Below are 19476 nucleotides of genomic sequence, written 5' to 3'. Positions count from 1 at the left end.
CTTTTAAATGAGGTCCGTGTAATTCAATTCCGCAATTCTATGTAATTTTCTTTGACTGGAAATCTATATAGCTCCCTTTCTCAGAGGCTAACATACTTCTCTTTCGCAAACCAAACTAGCATTATAGGAGGCCCAAATTTGCAATAAGGCCCGAATAAAGTCCATAGCCACAAAAAGAAGCCGTTGGAAAGGTAAACTGTGAAGAGGAGGGAGTGAGGAGGCCAAGAGAGGAAGAAGAGGAAGAAGCAAGGCGGTGACTCACTCTACTCCTTGCCATGGCTGATCCCAAGTATGCTGGCCTGCCCGGAATTGTGAGTTTTCTGCCTTTCATGGACGTGGTGGTGCTTGGGAATGAGGGAGGATGATGGCTAGTTATCAATAACCTTGTATTTCCTATTGTGTGTGTGTAGCGTGTCTGTGAGTCCATGTATGTGTATGTGTGGCAGCTGCTCTCACCTGTCACTGGTGCACTTAGATTAATTAACGGCAGGTACAAGGTTTGGTGAGGTAGTGGTAGTATGGTTTTTGTTGTTGTTGTTTATCTATTTTTAGTGTGTGTAATTTCTTGTTTTTCTGAAGCAGATTCGAATTAAAGATTTTTTTATTTTATTTATATATATATATAGACCCGCCCACCTCCTCCCCGTGTGTCAGTGTTGGGTCTATAAGGATTGTTTCGTGTAAAGTCTTTGGTTTTTGTAAAGTTGGATTGATATTAAGGCTTTAACAGACAGCCCACCACCTCCCCTCTTAGTTTGTCAGTGTTAGGGTGTGTGCTTGTGGTGGTGGTGGGGGAGGGAAGTGCAGTGTGCTGTTGATGACTGACTTGAGTGGTTTTATAGTGATTGTTAGTCTTTGTGAGAGGGTCAGGTGGTTTAGTGAGCAGCATGTACCTACTTTACTTGTCACTGCTCTTAAAATATGTTATTGTAGTTTGTCTATGTAATATTACTCTCCCTAACCTAATCTTATGTATTTTACCTGACTTTTTACACATTTTGTCCAGTCTTATCTCACTTCATATAACCTAACCCTATCTTATCTCACTTAATCCAGTTTTACTCAACCTTACCTAACCTAATCTAATCCAACCTGGCCTAGTCCAATCCAACCTTATCTTACCCAACTTTACTTCAACCTAACTTAAACTAACCATATCAGCCTAAAAGAAAAAAATGCAAGGATGGGTTAATATCTGAAGCCTGAAGCAATGCAGCCATACTTCACCTCACTTCATGTAACCTAACCTAATCCAGCCTTATATACCTCAGTAGTCCAATCTTACCCAATAAAACCATGCCCAACCTTATCCAACCTTACCTCACCTCAAATATTCTCACCTAACCTAACCTGATCTTATCATATCAAACTATAAAAACAGCAAGGTAAGCATGAGCATTGCATTGTACTGGCAACTAAATGGGCCTTTTTTTTTTTTTTTATAGTCATCCTTGGCCAGTTTTACCCTCTTACATAAAAAAGAAGTAACCCACTACCTGTCCTGTCCAGGTATATGACCAGCCAGATTTGTACGAGACGTGTGACCTGCCAGAGAGTGAGCAAGACTTCCCACCAAGTGATGGGGGTGAGGGGATGGAGTAGTGGAGGTGCTGCACATCTCAGCGGGTGATGCCCACGACCGCTTCAAGGGGAAGGTGTGTGTCAGGTGCTCTCTGTCTATCACTTTTAGGTTTTCTGCTCATGTTGTAGTGTTATGATTTGTAATGTAGTAGTCTTAGTTTTAACCATTAATGAATTAGATGCTTTTTTTTTTGGGGGGGGGAGGGGGACAGTGCTATCCTTTTTCTTTTCCCTTTCTTTTTTTTTTTCCTCACATCTCATCTTATTCTCTTCTCTATAAAGAGAAAATTAGATTACAAAATCTCCTGTTGGAATCTTTTTAGCTACACTTGTTGGAATATTAAATTGCACACGTTAAAAAATTATTTAACTAAGTCTAATGGAAATAAATTTAATTACACCTGTTTGAAATTTACTGACCTACACCACTTGGAAATCCAATTAACTAAACTTTCTGGAAATTCATTTGAGAATAATATCGCCTGTTGGAAATTTAATATGCCATTTTCTTTTTCAATCCTGTAAGGGAAATAAGGATATTTAGTGGGGTAGTAATTGACAGTGAATGCCAACTAAGATGATGAATGCTACCCACCTTACTGTACATATCATATACTTCAGATAGTTTATTCCAAGTCTGTTCTGTCTCAGTCATGTTTCTGTGAATTTTTTTTATTCCTTTTTCCTTTTTTATTTGTGTAATTATGCTTGTCATTGCTTATTTTTCCTGTATATTTATTTATGTATTGGTTTCTTGTTTGTCATCTTACCCATGCCCATTCAAGACATTGTATTCCAAACCTTTTTGGTCTCTGTTGTAACCTTTATTTGTCTTTTTCTTTTTTTCCTGTCTGTATTGATCTGTTTGTCATGCTGCTGTATCTTTCCGCCCTCAGGTGCTGGATGCCTCTCATGTGGACTTCTCAGATAGACTGTCCAACAACCGCCGCAGGGGTTATGGCGCAAGGTTAGAAGGTTTTACTAATCTGCTTGTTATTTTTTGCATGTTCCTGTCATAAGGAAAGTGGCATCTAAGTTGTGATATCATCCATAGCTGTGAATGTTACTTTTGTTCAGTGCCATATATTCAGTCTACTAAAGATTTTTTGCATCTTCCTGTCATGAGAAGTGTAGCATCCAAGTCTGTATGTAGTGATAGGCTGTGCAGATTATTTTGTTCATTGTGAAAATTCAACATCTTAAACTTGCATTAGGTATTCCTTGTATCACTTGTTCTATGCAGACCCTTGTAAAGATGTGTTGCTGTATGTTTGTAGGTACCAGATAACTCACCATCAGGAAACTTGCTTGTTATTGTATGCCAAGTGATTTGTATGAGTGATGACAGTGTACCGTCTCTTACCTGTGCAGGCGCATTGAGTGGGAAGTGGCTGGGGAGGAGGGAGAAGAAACAGTAATTCAAAAGTACCAGAGGCTGCAGTGTGAGGTTAACCAACTGCTGGAAGAGGTGCAGGAGATCAAAGTGAGTAACACAACCTTGGCAGAAAATGGTCCCTTCTGTTGCTGTCTTATTTGTCTGTGTAACAGGAGAATCCCTAGTCATCCTTGTCACAAAAATCATTACATCTGTTACCTTTCTTTTGGTGAACCAAGGGCTCTGTGCAATGTGGGGAGGGCGTGGCATCCTCCGTGGAGCTTGGGCAGCAGGTGGAGGGGTTGCACCGCACTCTGGTAGACTTGAAGCTGGAGGACACCCTGGGGTCGGAGGTAGTTGCATCCATCTCCCAGCCACAGCTTGCCCTTCAGAAGTGAGTGGTGACACATGAGACTCTACAGTATCACTCCAGTAACTTGTTTTTATTTTTGTTAGCACAGTATTGGCAGGGTAATGATGCTGAAAGAGTGTTGATCTTTTTCTCTCCCCTTTCTTCTTTTAAAAGGAAACTCATCAACCTTTTGGAGAGCTTCAAGCAGACAGGTCTGGTGTCAGAGAAGAAGCAGAGTGGCAGCAAGGAGGACCAGAAGCAGGGAGGCAGCAATGTTGTGAGCAATAGCAGCAGCAGTGGCATTGTGTATGAGCTTTATTATGCCCCGGAACATGCACGCCTCAATCAGCTGGCCAGTGTGGCAGAATTGGAGAAGAGAATTGATCGCATTGAGACTCTCATTGGGAACAATCCAGATAAACTGGTACGTTCCACTGCAATGTCTGCTCTTGTAATTACTTGTGCCATATTGTCACTGAAGTATAAGTTGCCTCATCACCAAGTTAGCCTTTAAGTACTTGACATGAGAGTATTGGACTGCATCACACCTATCATCAGGCAGGGCCTGACCTGAACCAAGGAGAACCTCACCCACCTCTCCCCCACAGTCCAGCCTATCAGCATGGACCAACCATAGATCAGTGCTGGGAGCAGTGCAGGTGCTGAGTGCCAGGTTGGCACTGCTGGAACCCACACACCTGGATCATGTGGAGGGCCGGTTGCATGCCATTCACACACGCATGAATTCCATCTCAGAGAAGAAGGCAGCTATTGAGGATGCCGACAAGCAGAGCAAAGTGAGTGCATCTCTACACACACACACACACACACACACACACACACACACACACACACACACACACACACACAGTCGTTTGTAACTAATTTACTGAGTTTTTACTCTAGAATAGTTGATAGAGTACAAGAGAGAGAGGGATGGGTTGACTGTATTTATTTGGATTTAAAAAAGGCATTTGATAAAGTGCCACATGCAAGATTACTGTGGAAGTTAAAGGAGAAGGGTGGCTTAAAAGGAAGCACATTGAGATGGATGAAAAATTATTTGAGGGGGAGAGAAATAAGGACGGTAGTTAAAGATATGAAGTCCAAGTGGAGAGTAGTAGAAAGCGGAATGCTACAGGGATCAGTATTAGCGCCAATACTTTTCCTCGTATATATAAACGACATGCCAGAAGGAGTGAACAGCTACATAAATCTGTTTGCGGACGATACAAAACTGTGCAGAGTTATAAAGCAAAAGGGAGATTGTGAAATACTGCAGGAATAAGATCTGGGAATAGAGTAAAAAGTGGAGGATGGAATTCAATGTGGACAAAAGCCATGTCATGGAAATAGGAAAGAGTGAAAGACGACCCGTGGGAATCTATAAGATGGGAGATGGAGTAGAACTGGAGAAAGTAAAAAAGGAAAAGGACTTACAAGTGACGATGGAAGAAAACAATCAACTGGTAAGCCATATTGATAGAATTTTCAGAGAGACATAATTTGCTAAGGAATATTGGATTAGCATTTCACTACATGAACAAATAAATGATGAAAAAATTGATAAGTACTATAATAAGACCCAGATTGGAATATGCAGTAGTAGTGTGGACCTCCCATAAAAAGAAACACATAAGGAAGTTGGAGAGACTACAAAAAATGGCTACAAGAATGGTTCCAGAATTTGAAGGGATGACATATGAGGAGAGACTAAAGGCTATGGATCTACCAAGCCTGGAACAGAGAAGGAAGAGAAGGGATCTGATACAAGTTTATAAATTGATCAATGGAATGGACCAAGTGGATAATGAGAAACTGATCCTGAGAGAAGAATATGACATTCGAAGCACAAGATCGCATAGTAAAAAGCTGAGAAAGGGAAGATGTCTGAGAGATGTTAAAAAATATAGTTTCCCACAAAGATGTGTTGAGACGTGGAACAGTTTGAGTGAAGAAATGGTGTCAGCAACGAGTGTGCATAGTTTTAAAGAAAAATTGGATACCTAAGTGTAGATATGGAGACGGGGCCACACGACCATAAAGCCCAGGCCCTGTAAAACTACAACTATAGTCCTGCTCCTCTAACAATGTGGATTGGGTGCGGCTTGTTGGGGAATTCCCGCTGTACAGTGGTGAAGCATGTCTCATAGCCAGTGATGCAGCAGAGTTCTAATAGTAGTAAAACTTTAGCAAATATGGTCAGCAAATATACATACGCATTTAGCCTTAGTATTACAACGTATGAGAGAGCAGTAAACTTATTATTGATAATATATTCATAAGCCTGGCAAGAAACGTGGCATACATATTTTACAGTGTTGCTAAAAAAATAATATACTTATAAAGAGGTTTCCTTGCGGTTTGGGATGAGTAAATAGTTCCATAGTTGTAATTAGATTATATCGTGAAGGAAAGTACTTTAAAATAAGCTGACATAAGTAAGAAAAAAACTACATTCAAATCTTCACGGCAGCAACACCAATCACGCCCGCCATCCATACAGGTGATGGGAGGTCAGCTGCGGTGTCCTTGACCAGGAAGAAAGAGAGGGGGAGGAAGAGGGAGGGAGGAAGAGGGAAAGAGGGGGGTAGACAACGAGGGATTAAAGGTATGGCAGCGCTGTCCTCCCGCTATTTCCCATGGGGGCCGCACCCAATCCACATTCTTAGACGAGCAGGACTATAGGTAAATACACACACACGAGCATAAAGCCCAGGCCCTGTAAAACTACAACTACAATTAGGTAAATACACACACACACACAAGCTCTGAGCTCGTTCTGTAATGGGGAAGGCTGGCTGGGTGACCAGGTGACCATGATGAATTACACACAAGCACACACACACACACACACACACACACACACACACACACACACACACACACACACACACACCTTGTGGTGTTTCATGACAGCACAAAGCAGTCTCTGTTATACCTTCTAATGGTATACTCATAGTCTGGTTACAAAGGTATCTTCATAAAAGATACAGGATAATTATAGATATAACTTTTTTTTTTTTTTTTTTTTTACATTACAAGGGCACTGGCCAAGGGAAAACAAAGTGTTGGAAAAAAAAAAATCCGTTGCCAGGCCCTGTTAAGAGGAAAGTAGGAGAAAGAGAAAAAACAAAAAAATCTAAAAGGAGGGTCCAGTTAACGTAAGAGGTGTCTTGACACTCCTCTTTTGAAAGAGTTTAAGTCATAGGCAGGTGGAAATACAGACACAGGTAGAGAGTTCCAGAGTTTACCAGTGTAGGGAATGAAGGAGTGAAGATACTGGTTAACTCTTGCATTAGGAAGATGGACAGAATAGGGATGAGAAGAAGTAGAGAGTCTTGTGCAGCGAGGCCACAGGAGGGGGGAAGGCATGCAGTTAGCAAGTTCAGAAGAGCAGACAGCATGAAAACAGCGGTAGAAGACAGATAAAGATGCAACATTGCGGCGGTGACTTAAAGAATCAAGACAGTCAGTTAGAGGAGAAGAGTTGATAAGACGAAAAGCTTTAGATTCCACCTTGTTTAGTAAAGCTGTGTGTGGATCCCCCCCAGACATGAGAGCCATACTCCATACACGGGCGGATAAGACCCCTGTACAGAGCAAGCAGCTGGAAGGGAGAGAAAAATGGACGAAGACGCCACAGGACACCTAACTTCTTGGAAGCTGATTTAGCAAGAGTAGAGATGTGAAATTTCCAGTTTAGATTTTTAGTGAAGGATAGACCGAGTGTGTTTAATGTAGAGGAGAGGGGAAGTTGAGTGTTATTGAAGAAGAGAGGATAGTTGTCTGGAAGGTTATGTCGAGTAGATAGTTGTAGAAATTGAGTTTTTGAGGCATTGAACAAAACCAGGTTTTCTCTGCCCCAATCAGAAACAAGTGAAAGATCAGAAGTTAGGCGTCCTATAGCATCTCGCCTTGAGTCATTTAATTGTTGTTGGGTTGGGCGTCTGTTGAACGCTGTTGAATAATGCAAGGTGGTATCATCAGCATAGGAGTGGATAGGGCATTGAGTCAGATTTAGGAGATCATTGATGAATAATAGAAAGAGAGTGGGTGATAGGACAGAACCCTGTGGAACACCACTTATTTACTTGTTTATTGTATGAATGTCTTGAATGCCTTGCATAGATAAATTTCAAGTGGTATGTGTCAATTGGCCTTCACTGTCACCACTCATGGTAGTGACAGTAGTTAATGTAGTAGTGCTTGCTGACATCAGAAGTGTTTGTTAAGTGACTCTTGTTCTTGTGAGTCACGTCAAACTTTTCACCTTTAATTTTGTCTGATTTAGAATGTTTTTCGATGTGTAGTATAGAATGGAGAAATAACTCCCCAATCATTTAGAAATTTACCACTTTCAGCACCACTACATATAACTCCTTTCCAGGTGTCAGAACTGTATGAGCTGGTGAAGAAGATTGAAACACTGTGCTCTGCCCTGCCGGAGGTGGTGAATCGCCTTGTTTCCTTAGAGGCTTTGCATGACCAAGGTAACTCAAACCTAACACCATGCACTTATACAATGGTCTCCATCCCAGTACAGAAAAGAATTTAAAAAAAAATAATAATTTCATGTTTTGTTCTGTCAGCATTGTGAAAGCCTCTCTCTCTCTCCAGTAAAATAAAGTAGACTGTTGGAAAGGGAAATTTCATATATATATATATATATATATATATATATATATATATATATATATATATATATATATATATATATATATATATATATATATATATACTCATGACTATATTTTTGTTTAGCTTTACAAGGTCTTGTGTGGTCTTTTTTTGACCTCATAAGTTGATGTCTTGTCACTGGACTTGGAAGACTGTTTTGGAGAGAACTTAAGAAAGCATTATTCTTTGTAGCAATCATGTTTTAATCCAACATTTTAACAAGACTTTTTATTTCAGCAATGCAGTTCAGCGGGTCTCTCAAACAACTGGATGTTGCCCAGACTCGCCTGAGCTCAGCCTTGCACTCCAATGCAGACCTGCTGGGTAGTGTGCAAGATAAGTTCTTAAAGAACTTGGAGATAATCCACAACAACATCACCAACTTGGATGCCCGGGTGCAGGCACTCCAGAAGAAGTAGTAGAGGTACTGCAGCGTTTCCTGAATGTACGTATTCACTGTTGGTTCTTGAAAAGTTGCTGCATTTGTACAGCAGGTCATGGAGGCATTTTGGCAGCAACTCTTTTGTAGGTCTGTTTGTAGTATGAGGAATGGACTCTTCTTCCTTGAAATTATGCAGCTTCAATTTAATTGAGATTAATGTATCACTTTATTGTCTTGATCTATAACTACACTACATGCATTGTTAGGTGTTGCAAAACATAGAAAACACAGCCCTTTAACTTCCTTCATCATATTAGTTCTTGATGCTTGACATGCCTTCTGTTTACCTTTCCTGCATCATCATTCACTGCTGTTTGTAGCCTCAAGAAAACTGTACGAGGACACACTTGTAGTTGTTGTTGATTCAGTGGTTGTTATTGATGAACAAGGATAGTTTTAGTTTCCTTGGTAAAATATACAGACCAATTAGTGTCACCTTGTGTACTATTGCATGAATTCTTGGAGCTTCTTTCTGTGCTACTTGAAATAATAATTAATACATTGTCAACTATTGTATTTAATTTAATTTAATTTTGTACTTCCCTGCTTCATGTTCCATCCTTCTTAACTGTATAGCATTACATCTCTTCATACCATAAGTGCTTTTAATGAATAGGATAAAGCCTTAGATTTTGTGTCCCATGTGATATTTAGTTATATGATCTTGTGGATGCTTGAATGACAGTGGCTGAGTGGGAAAGTAGGCATACAAGTGATACTGCAGTGTGTCATTTTTCCCAGCCAGATGTCAAAGTGGATGCAAGATAATTGTAACCCAAACTTTTCTCCCAAACACAAGAAAATATATAACTTGTCCCTGACATTCTTCTTTACTAACCTCTCATGTGTTCTGCATATGGGTCAGAAGTAACACCTAGGAAAGATTGAAGGAAATACAAAATATAATATGTAGAAAGAGATAGGTAGAAAAAAAAAAACAATAACTTTACCATTTACTTTCATATGGTTAGATTTATTCAAAGATAAAACAACAGAGAACAGTCTAGTGAAAACTGAAAATGATTAAAAAAAAATAAATAAATAAATAACTTAGTTAAAACTGGGAATACAATGAACACAGGATAATAAAAGTACACTCAAATGCAGCACAGAGTAAAATAAGAGATGTCAGTTTTGTAGAGAAGAGTGCTGTACTTGTAAAATTGTCTCTTACGTAATGCCATGTAGGACAGATATCAGACTAGACTTGGCCCACAGTCACATCCAAAAATGGGTAGCAGTGGCTCACCCATGTCACAAGTGTCCATTGTCTCATTTCACACATTAGCATCTCCACAAGTACTGGCAGACAAGACATGGTTGCTAAATAGCTGTAATGAACTAAATAACCATTATGTGCTACATGTACTAAAATAGATGGAAAGGATAAGGAACCTCTGACTACTACCAAAGGTTTACAAAGATAACTGACCCAAGGCCTAAACTAAACGTACAGGGTAGAGGCAGGCAAGAATACTACCTCCCCATTTCATGTGCATCATAAGAGATAACGGAGAGAAACGACAAAATTATTAAGGATTAACTCGGCTGTATTCTTCTTCATTCAATGAGATTTTCCCGGGGCCACCTTGCTTTATGGGGACCCATCTGTCTGGTGTAAAGACGTATTTGTGGAAAAGATGTATAAAACAATTATTAGCAAATATGGACAAGGAACAATATGCAGGAAGGAGTGGAAACAATTTCAAAATTATATTCTTATAAATGAAAGTGGTAAACTATATAGGGATTAGATTGCAATAAATTAAAAAATGGTCATTATAATATTTATGCAGGCATGACTCATAAGTGAGACTCTATACACATCTTGAAACTCTCAGTAGAAGCTAAATACTGTTATGGATAAAAGTAGCCATTTGTTCTTCACAACACAACCTTCACTCAGGTATCACAAAACTGGAGATCACAGTACCTCTAAACTTAGGTCTGTGTTTGTTAAGGCACAGAGACAAGCAAACTCCCTTATGCTATCCTGTTTACACTGGATGCAAAAAAAATTATAACCAATGAATTTATGTAAACTTATGCCATGTACAACAAATCATATGGTACATGAACTATTAACATAATTTATTAATTAAAAAAAAAAAAAAATCATGCAAGACAGTGAAATCCCGAGTTCATCACATTCCAATACTATCCCTGGCAGCAGCAGCCACTGAGCTGCTTGCATGTATTGTGATGCAAAACGGAAAGAAATGCAACATTAAGAAAGCTGTGGTTCTGATACCCCACCACTATTCTTGACAACTGTGAGCCAGTAGAAAGTACCAACTCCTGTCACATGAAACACACTAAAAAAGTCAACAAGAATCAAATGAATACTGTATCAATACAGTAACCAAACACAGGATGAGCAGCAGTGCTTTGCTCCAATGCTTATCTCCGTTCCCTCGACCTCTCAGCCACAGAGGATGTCCTTGTACAAAGGGTCACTCTGCAGTACAGGCCACATATTTACTTCCCCTAAATACTATGCATGACACTTACAGGCAAGACTTGTAAAAGAGGATGAGCAACTGAGCTGGCTTAAGGGCACCTGCTCTTACCACAGATTAACTCAAGTAGATGAGCCACATGCCCACCAGCCAGTGACACTTATAACCACTTCACTACCACACTGACTTCAGTGATGTCATCATAATACTTTCTTAATGATTTAATTTTGTTCTGTCTCAACATAATGTGAGAAGACAAGAATCACAGCAAGAAGCCAATAACAAAACACTGAGCTCTCAAGATTGTCTGGCAATACAATGCTTTTGTGTCACTTTAACATAACTTCAAATACTTATTTCACATGCATTCTTTGTTATTACTGATATAACTTTTCAACATTGATACAATGTTTACAAATCCACATCCCAGCTAATTCACATATTCTTACGAGTCTTCTTCCTACTTAAGATACAAAGGGCCTATGAAGTCAGCCCTCTGCAGGTTGTGGTGAGGGAAAGAGACATTCCTTCATCTGAACAATGAATCCCTAAAGCAATGGTGAGCCCAGTCTGTGACCCAACATGTGACCACTACACAATTACTCAAAAGCTTAAAACTTTTCTCTTTCAGGATGCTGTACTATGTCTGTGGCCACTACAAGAAGGGCCAGCGTGCTGAAGCCTTAGTGCCTTTGTGGCTGGACTACCATGAACCAGACATGAAGTGACTGACTCAGGCTCGTCTTGGGGACACTGTCAATACTATCCACAATCTGGAGTAAGCTGAAGGCAAACTAACAATCCAAAGATGTAATAATGACCAGTGGCACTTCATTATAAGCATTCAGTTACCACACATGTTTTTTTAATTTCAAATGACTACAGTTATATTATTCATGCCTATATATATAACCTTAAAATATTGTTTCTCATGATTCATAACTATGATTAAAGTGTTTTCCAAAGATGAGAAATATTGATATATTACATCCAGGGCTTGAAGTGTTTTGAGCAATCTGAACCAAGACTAGGCATGACGTGTAGTGCTTAGAATGGATTACTGGTGAATCATGGCTAGCCTTGGCTATGACTTTCAATGACTGATCAGGAGTGTGTGCAGCTTTAGTGTAGCCAAAATATTTTACACAGCAGCGTTTTGCACATTATATTGATTTACATCATACTTTCATTTAATATGCTTCAGAAAACTATGCTCCCCTAAATGTACTCTCATAACTATGGAGAAAAAACAGATTCTGTACATAGGAACAAAAAAATATATGAACTTTAATTTCATAAATCAGATGATATATAAATACAGCAAACTCCTTTCCATTCCTTTCTGGTTAAGATAGTTTGTTCTGCCACCTCAAGTTCCCTTCCCAATACATCACTTCAACTGCCACACACCAAACTATCCTGTCACACAACACACTTAAAACACACACACACACACACACACTGAAAGAGGCAGCAAATGGCTTTCCATCCCAAACTACCAAATTATAATTAATCCACAATTTCATAACTAGGATTGTTATGCATTTCAAAATTTGTTATAAAATTTGAAACACCACTAATTTAGGCTCTAATTACAAGTCTAATGTACAAGCCAGAGCCTCGCCTGGCTGGAGCCGAATATTTCGGAAGGTGACAAATCCCGTCTGTCCATGAGAGGAGGCCAAGACTGAGCCACCAAAGTAAAAGTGCGAAAGGTCTTTGTTAATCACCTCGCTGCCAAGGTTCGCCACCAGAGCGTACTGGTTCCGGCGGGGGTAGAAGCGGTCCATGATGAGCAGGTCCTCCGCAGCATGCCGCACCTGAACACCAAGGAACACAGGAGATAGTTAAGGATTTCATCCATGGACTAATGTAACATGAATGTCAGCCCATGTTTCCTTGTTTCCATGTACTGATACAAGGATGTTAGTCTTTGCAAGTTACTAAATATGACATACCAAATGCATATCCAGTACAGTAAGTCCTTATATTGTACTTCGTTATCTGGTAAATTCACAGTTACGGTGTTTGGTAATTAATACCCTCGATTCTATTTATGGTAAGAAAAATTCAGATACGGTATTTGCTCATGTTTTGTTTACACCGTACCGTAGCACCACCACACTGCACGGCCACCAGAACAATCAGTCTCTTCCTGCATTTCCCATTGAACACAAGTGAAATCCTTATGGCATGTTTTTTTTTTTTGTGGATATTATGAGTAAGGGCTCCCTACTGTCCCTTAGCCATGGGAGGGACATCATCTGATAGAATATGTGGCGAGTGAAAGGTAAATAAAAACATTTTGTTTATTTCTTTTGCACAGTACTTTACATTCTTTTATATGACTATTTTCATATCTGTAGGGGTGACTTTCGACGTACTGGAACACATCCCCTATTATTACATGTTATAATGGATTTGGTATAAGGTAATTTTGATTTGCGGTAAGGTTTTCAGGAACGCATATGTACCATATAACGAGGACTTACTGTAATGAGATGTTAACACAGTTTACATATCTAATGATGAGAACTACAAATTATCTATGATCATACTTCCATTCCATTCCATAATTGCTTAGTCTTGTGCTGATTCAATGTTTCAATAAAATTACAAAGCATATATTTGAATTTCATCTCCAGTTTAGCTTTTTGATGAGTGTCATGTACATTATTGTGACTATGTTTCTCAACTTTTTTGTGTGTGGTGTGTTTCTCAGTAGTCAGAATGTAGCAGATATTATAAACCTCTTGACTTTCAAATTGGACCACTAGACTTCAGCCTTGAATATGAAACACCAAGAAGATGGAAAAAGATGTAGTGAAGCAGAATGCAATAGGCAGTCTGGAATGCCACTGTGACTGTCAGAGGTTACTTGTGGCCAAGTTAGTCACATTGCTGTCTTGTCTGATTTAAAGTCATCACCTCTCAATTCAAAATAAGATAATCTGCTTCTTAGTGATCTAGAGACAACTGTAACACTTAAATATACAGCAAATAATGAACTTGTGAATATTCCATGAGAAGTCAAAACCTGTCCACAGAAATCTGGAATAGTGTGTAAATGGATACATGTGGTTGTTATTCTAAAGGTCAGCTAACTTGCTTACATTTGAGGCAGTGTCTTTGATATGAATGTGAAAAAACTTGTACTATAATGCCTACAGTGTGAAACCATGAACACTACAGCAGTGACCACAAAAGGTTAGCAGTGTATTAATTAAAATAACAATCACATCCAAAGTCAAAACTGTGACAGTGTCATAAGCAATACAATGGTGACCACACAGCAATGCCATCCAGTGTTAGTGCTGTACCAGTGTCATAGACAGTAAGTTTACAAACCCTGTAATTTGATGTTTTAGTTGGATGGTAGTCTCCCTCGTAGTCAAAGATACCATTCACATAGATGGGGACCTGACAGACAGAGAATTTATCAACACCTTTGCTTTTCACAATAACTTCTGTGGTTTCATAATTAATAAAAGTTATGCATATTTAAGAAGAAATCAGGACAATATACAATGGTTACAATGAAAGATATAGATACATTCGTTCATCCAAAAAAGAATAGACACCTTAGCATGACTTTACCTTCTTCAATGTAGAGAAAATAAGCCAAGACAATATCAATCATCAGCATTCTAGAGGCCAATCACAATAGAACACCAGTGTTGCCTGTACAGTACAAGGTGGGTTTGATACACATGATGATACAAGAAAACCTCGCCTCTGACTGACCTTCTTCTGCCGAGCTGCAATCATTGTGGACAATGCTGCAATGGTGTAGTTCTGGCTTTCAACATTAGCAGCTTCCCAGCCAGTGTTCAGAGGCTTCCAAGGCTCAACAGAACTGAATCCTGCATGGGCCTCTGTGTTCCATGTCATGATTGAAGACCAATCATTACCATCCTGAAGAGAAAAGTACATTTGAGGCGTTCAGAATAGTAGTGACATAAAGCGCCAAAAATAAAAGAGAAAAACGCAGTTAAAGTTTTGCAACATTCAGTACACAATCACTTTTTACTGAGATACGGTGGAAAGCTCTAGTTGTTTGCAAAATGAAGCTCTATAACAGGGCTTTGCAACCATTGTAAGCAAAATGTAATTACATTCTGAAGTTGGTCATTAACTGCGTTTTTCCTGGGGATGGACCACCTGTATTTTCGGAACAAAAAAATTAATAATAATACTAATATTAATAATAAACAACCTCAACCCTTAAAAATAATAAAAAAATAAAAGTTACTGTGTAAAGTTCTTGTTGTGTGTGTGTGTGTGTGTGTGTGTGTGTGTGTGTGTGTGTGTGTGTGTGTGTGTGTGTGTGTGTGTGTGTATTTACCTAATTGTAACATACGGGAAAGGAGCTACGCTCGTACTGTCCCATCTCCATATCTACTAATGTCCAACTTTTTCTTAAAATCATGAACATTCCTTGCGTTGACCACTTCCACATCCAAACTATTCCATGCTTCCACACTTCTATGAGGGAAGCTATATTTTTTCACATCTCTCCTATAAGTGGCCATTTTAGTTTTTTCCATGCCCTCTCGACATTCTTTCATTCCACATACACAGATCTTCCCTATCCATTTTTTCCATGCCAATCATCACTCTGTATATTGCTATCAGGTCTCCCTTTCTCTTCTGTTTTCCAGGGTCGGAAGTTGCATTCTGTTCAGTCTGTCTTCATAAGTCAAATCTCTTAAGTCAGGCACCATTTTTGTTGCAGCCCTCTGTACTTTCTCTAGTTTCCTTATGTGTTTCTTTAAGTTCGAGCCCACTGTATTGTTGCATATTCAAGCCTCGGTCTTATCATTGCAGTAATTATTTTCTTCATCATTTCTTCATCTAAATATACGAACGCCACTCTTATGTTCCTCAATAAGTTCAATACTTCTCCAATTATTTTGTTTATATGTCTCTCTGGCGATAGGTCATTGGTAATTGTCACCCCAAGGTCTTTTTCTTCATGACTGGTTTTATGTCTTCATTTCCTATCTTGTACATACTCCTGATTCTTCTTTCACTCTTGCCAAACTCTATTTTCTTGCATTTTGTCGTGTTGAACTCCATTTGCCATGTACAGCTCCATTTCCATATTCTGTCCAAGTCTTCCTGGAGTAGTTCGCAATCTTTGTCACATCTCACTTTTCTTAACAATTTTGCATCGTCTGCAAATAGGCTCACATAACTGGACACCCCATCCACCATGTCATTTATGTAGACCGCGAACATTACTGGTGCCAACACTGATCCCTGTGGAACTCCACTCTCCACCAAGCCCCATTCTGATGGTCTGTCCTTAATTATTGTTCTCATTTCTCTTCCTACCAAAAGTCTTCCATCCATTTTAGTAAACTGCCATGCACTCCTCCTACCATTTCAAGTTTCCAGATCAGTCTCCGTGTGGTACCTTATCAAAGGCCTTTTTTAAATCCAGATATATTCCATCAGCCCAACCATCTCTTTCCTGTATTACATCTATCACCCTCGAATAGTAACATATCAGGTTTGTCGTGCATGAACGCCCTTTTCTAAAACCAAATTGACACTCACAAAGTATGTCATTTTTCTCCAAGAAGTCTGTCCATCTATTCTTCACCACCCTCTCACACATCTTAGCTACCACACTTGTAAGTGACACTGGTCTATAGTTCAATGGGTCTCTCTTGTTACCTGATTTATAGATTGGGACAATGTTAGCTCTTTTCCAGTCTTAATGAGGCATCAATTACTTCACAAACTTTTTCTGCCAGTTGCTCCCTGCATTCTCTTAAAATCCATCCTGATACCCCATCAGGTCCCACAGCTTTTCTCACTTCTAAACTCCCCATCATATTCTTGATCTCCTCCACAGTTACTTGAAACTCCTTCATAATCCCTTTCTGTTCCATTACCAGTGGTTTGTCAAAAGCAGTCTCCTTTGTGAATACCTTCCGAAAGCATCCATTCATAGCCTCTGCCATTTCCTGGGATCTTCACTGCATACTCCATTTACTTCTAAACTTTCAATACTTTCTCTATTTTTGATGTTGTTGTTCACATGTCTGTAAAAAAGCCTTGGTTGGTCTTTACATTTATCAATTATATCCTTTTCTTGTTTCTTTCTTTCTTCTCTTCTAATCAACACATATTCATTTCTTGCTCTTTTGTAACTTTCCCACTGCTTAATCCGTCTTTTCCTTCTCCACCTCTTCCATGCATCCTCTTTTCTTGTTCTAGCCTTTTCACATCTATCGTTAAACCAGTCCTGCTTTCCAACTTCTCTATGTTGTCTTATTGGTACAAATTTTTCTCACCTTCTTTGTATATTTTTATAAATTCCTTCCACTTTTCATTTGCTCCTTAGCACTCTTGAATTTCATCCAATTTGTCTCTTGAAAGAATTTCTTTAGGTTTCCAAAATCTGTCTTGGCATAATTCCATCTTCCCACTTTATATTCTTCATTTCTTCTAGATTTCTCTTCATCTATCACCTTGAACTCCAAAACTGCATGATCACTCTTTGCTAAAGGGCACTCCACCCTCATCTCCTCAATGACCATTGGCTCTGTACTAAAGACCAAGTCCAGTCTTGACGATGCTCCTCTCCTCCAAACCTAGTATCTTCTTTGACCCACTGAGTTAACACATTTTCCATTGCCAGTGTCAATAGTGTATTTCCCCATGTTGTCTCTGATCCTTCCATTGACCAGTCCTCCCAACACACCTCTTTACAATTAAAATCTCCCATCATTATAGTTCGTTCACAGCCACCCAACATTTCTTCCAGACATGTTCCTGTATCACTTATCATTTCTTCATATTCCTGTACTGACCATGCATTTGTCTTAGGTGGTACGTACACCACTATGTAGTGCCTCTTTTTCCTTCATTAGTTTCTGCTCTGATCTTTAGCACTTCTGCCTTTCCCATACCTTCTTTCACTTGATCCACCTTTATATCTTTTTAACCAGCAACATCACTCCTCCTCCCATCTTACCTACTCTATTTCTTTTCCAAACATTATATTTCCTTCTCCAACCATCATCAGGTCTTCTCCTCTCTCAGTTTTGTTTCAGTAAGACCCACAATATCTGGGTTCTTGTCCTCAAGTAATCGTTGAGTTCTAAAATCCCGATATCACTCCATTTATGTTGGAATACATTACATTCCGCTCATATGTAAGTTTCTTTAGTCCTTTCTTGCTGTACTTTTCTGGGTTATGAACCACTTCCTCAGTCTCATATCCAAGATTCTCCAGAAAACTCTTTCTTCTCCTCTTCTGTCCTCTCTTCATTTTTTTCAAAGCCTCCTTTCTCAACTCATTTAACATTTCTCTTCCTTTTCACCGAGATCTCTTCTCAACCAAATCTTCCTTGTTGTTTCCTGCTGGGCTAGCCTCCATGACTTCTCCACCAATTCATCTACATCCTTTTGTGACTTAAGTTTGATTCTTATTGGCCTCATACCTTCTCCTGTGAACTTTCCAATTCTATGGAAGTCCTCTATTTCTTGTACTAGGTCTTTTCCTCCTCCTGCACCACATTAATGATATTATTTATCACCTTTTTATGTTTTTCTCTCTCCATTTTACTCGGTGTCTTATCCTCCTCCACACCAAATATCACCACACATCTCTTTTTGTCTACAGTTTCCCTCACCAATGTCTCATTTGACTTAATAACCTTCACCACTTTCTCAGCAATCTTCTCTTCTATGATCTGTTGATCTATAATTTCAGCAAGGCCCAAAGTTTTCTCCCAGACTCTTTGATTTCCTTTTCCAGACTTGCAACTTTGTAATTTACCTCCTTTCTTTCCACTTCCTGACTTTTTTCCATTCAGCCTGCTTCTCCATCACTTTTCCTAGAGATTCTCCACATTTGTCGCAATTCACTTTAATTAGCTTAACTTCCTCTTTCAGTACTGCATTTTCTTCTTCATATCAGCGCACTCTTTCATTACATTGTCATAACTCGTTTCCAGGCCCCATACTTTTCAAACAGTTTTTCAATTTTACCTTCCAACTCCAGAATTTTCTTCACATAAACGCTCTTCTCCATTATTCCTTGAAATCCTGTGAAGTCTGATTCATCTTTCGAGTTCACGGCCGCCATGTTGCGCAGATGTAAACAAACCAGCTGATGGCTCAAACGCAGGCTACAGTTTATATTCACCTTCCTGGACATTATTTTGCTAATCAACAGTTAACATGACTATATGGAGACGGGACAAACATTACCAGCTCCTTTCCCACCTTGGTTACTCTTAGGCAATGGTAACTGTAGAATTAGAGATGATTGCTCTGAGCTCAGCGACCACATCCGCCATCGACGGTGTCCCATGTGTGTGTGTGTGTGTGTGTGTGTGTGTGTGTGTGTGTGTGTGTGTGTGTGTGTGTGTGTGTGTGTGTGTGTTAGTTTCCTCTTCCATTCTTCTATCCAACCATCATATTCCACCCATATTCTTGTCTTCATTCTTATTTTTTTTTTTTGTCAAGCATTTCTTCATTTTCCTTGTATCACTCTTTAATTCTTTTGTATAAAATTCCTATTTATTTATCAATCTCATAAATGCCAAACCATATTTCTGATAGAATT

The 19476-nt window shown here is 39.2% G+C and overlaps 2 protein-coding genes across 2 annotated transcripts in view; one reads left to right on the top strand and one right to left on the bottom strand.

The window, feature by feature from the left end:
* The first annotated feature begins 260 nt into the window (after nucleotides 1-260).
* LOC123513803 (dynactin subunit 2-like) lies at nucleotides 261-11745 on the top strand. The gene is given in 11 exon segments (XM_045271156.1): nucleotides 261-311; nucleotides 1510-1599; nucleotides 1602-1655; nucleotides 2478-2548; nucleotides 2953-3064; nucleotides 3196-3350; nucleotides 3483-3732; nucleotides 3917-4105; nucleotides 7699-7801; nucleotides 8226-8433; nucleotides 11521-11745. Coding segments are annotated over 10 exon segments (1242 nt in total). The 5' UTR covers nucleotides 261-275; the 3' UTR covers nucleotides 8408-8433; nucleotides 11521-11745.
* LOC123514165 overlaps nucleotides 9371-19476 on the bottom strand; it is a 47638-nt gene continuing 37532 nt past the window's right edge. Inside the window, exons 10-12 of the mRNA XM_045271815.1 lie at nucleotides 14634-14832; nucleotides 14238-14309; nucleotides 9371-12709 (exon numbers count right to left, since the gene is read on the bottom strand). Coding sequence (XP_045127750.1) covers nucleotides 12482-12709; nucleotides 14238-14309; nucleotides 14634-14832 — 499 coding nt within the window. The 3' untranslated portion in view covers nucleotides 9371-12481. The remainder of the gene's footprint in view (nucleotides 12710-14237; nucleotides 14310-14633; nucleotides 14833-19476) is intronic.

This window comes from Portunus trituberculatus, chromosome 37 (assembly GCF_017591435.1).
Source record: "Portunus trituberculatus isolate SZX2019 chromosome 37, ASM1759143v1, whole genome shotgun sequence".
Lineage (NCBI taxonomy): Eukaryota > Metazoa > Arthropoda > Malacostraca > Decapoda > Portunidae > Portunus > Portunus trituberculatus.
This window is presented reverse-complemented; position numbering and strand designations above follow the sequence as displayed.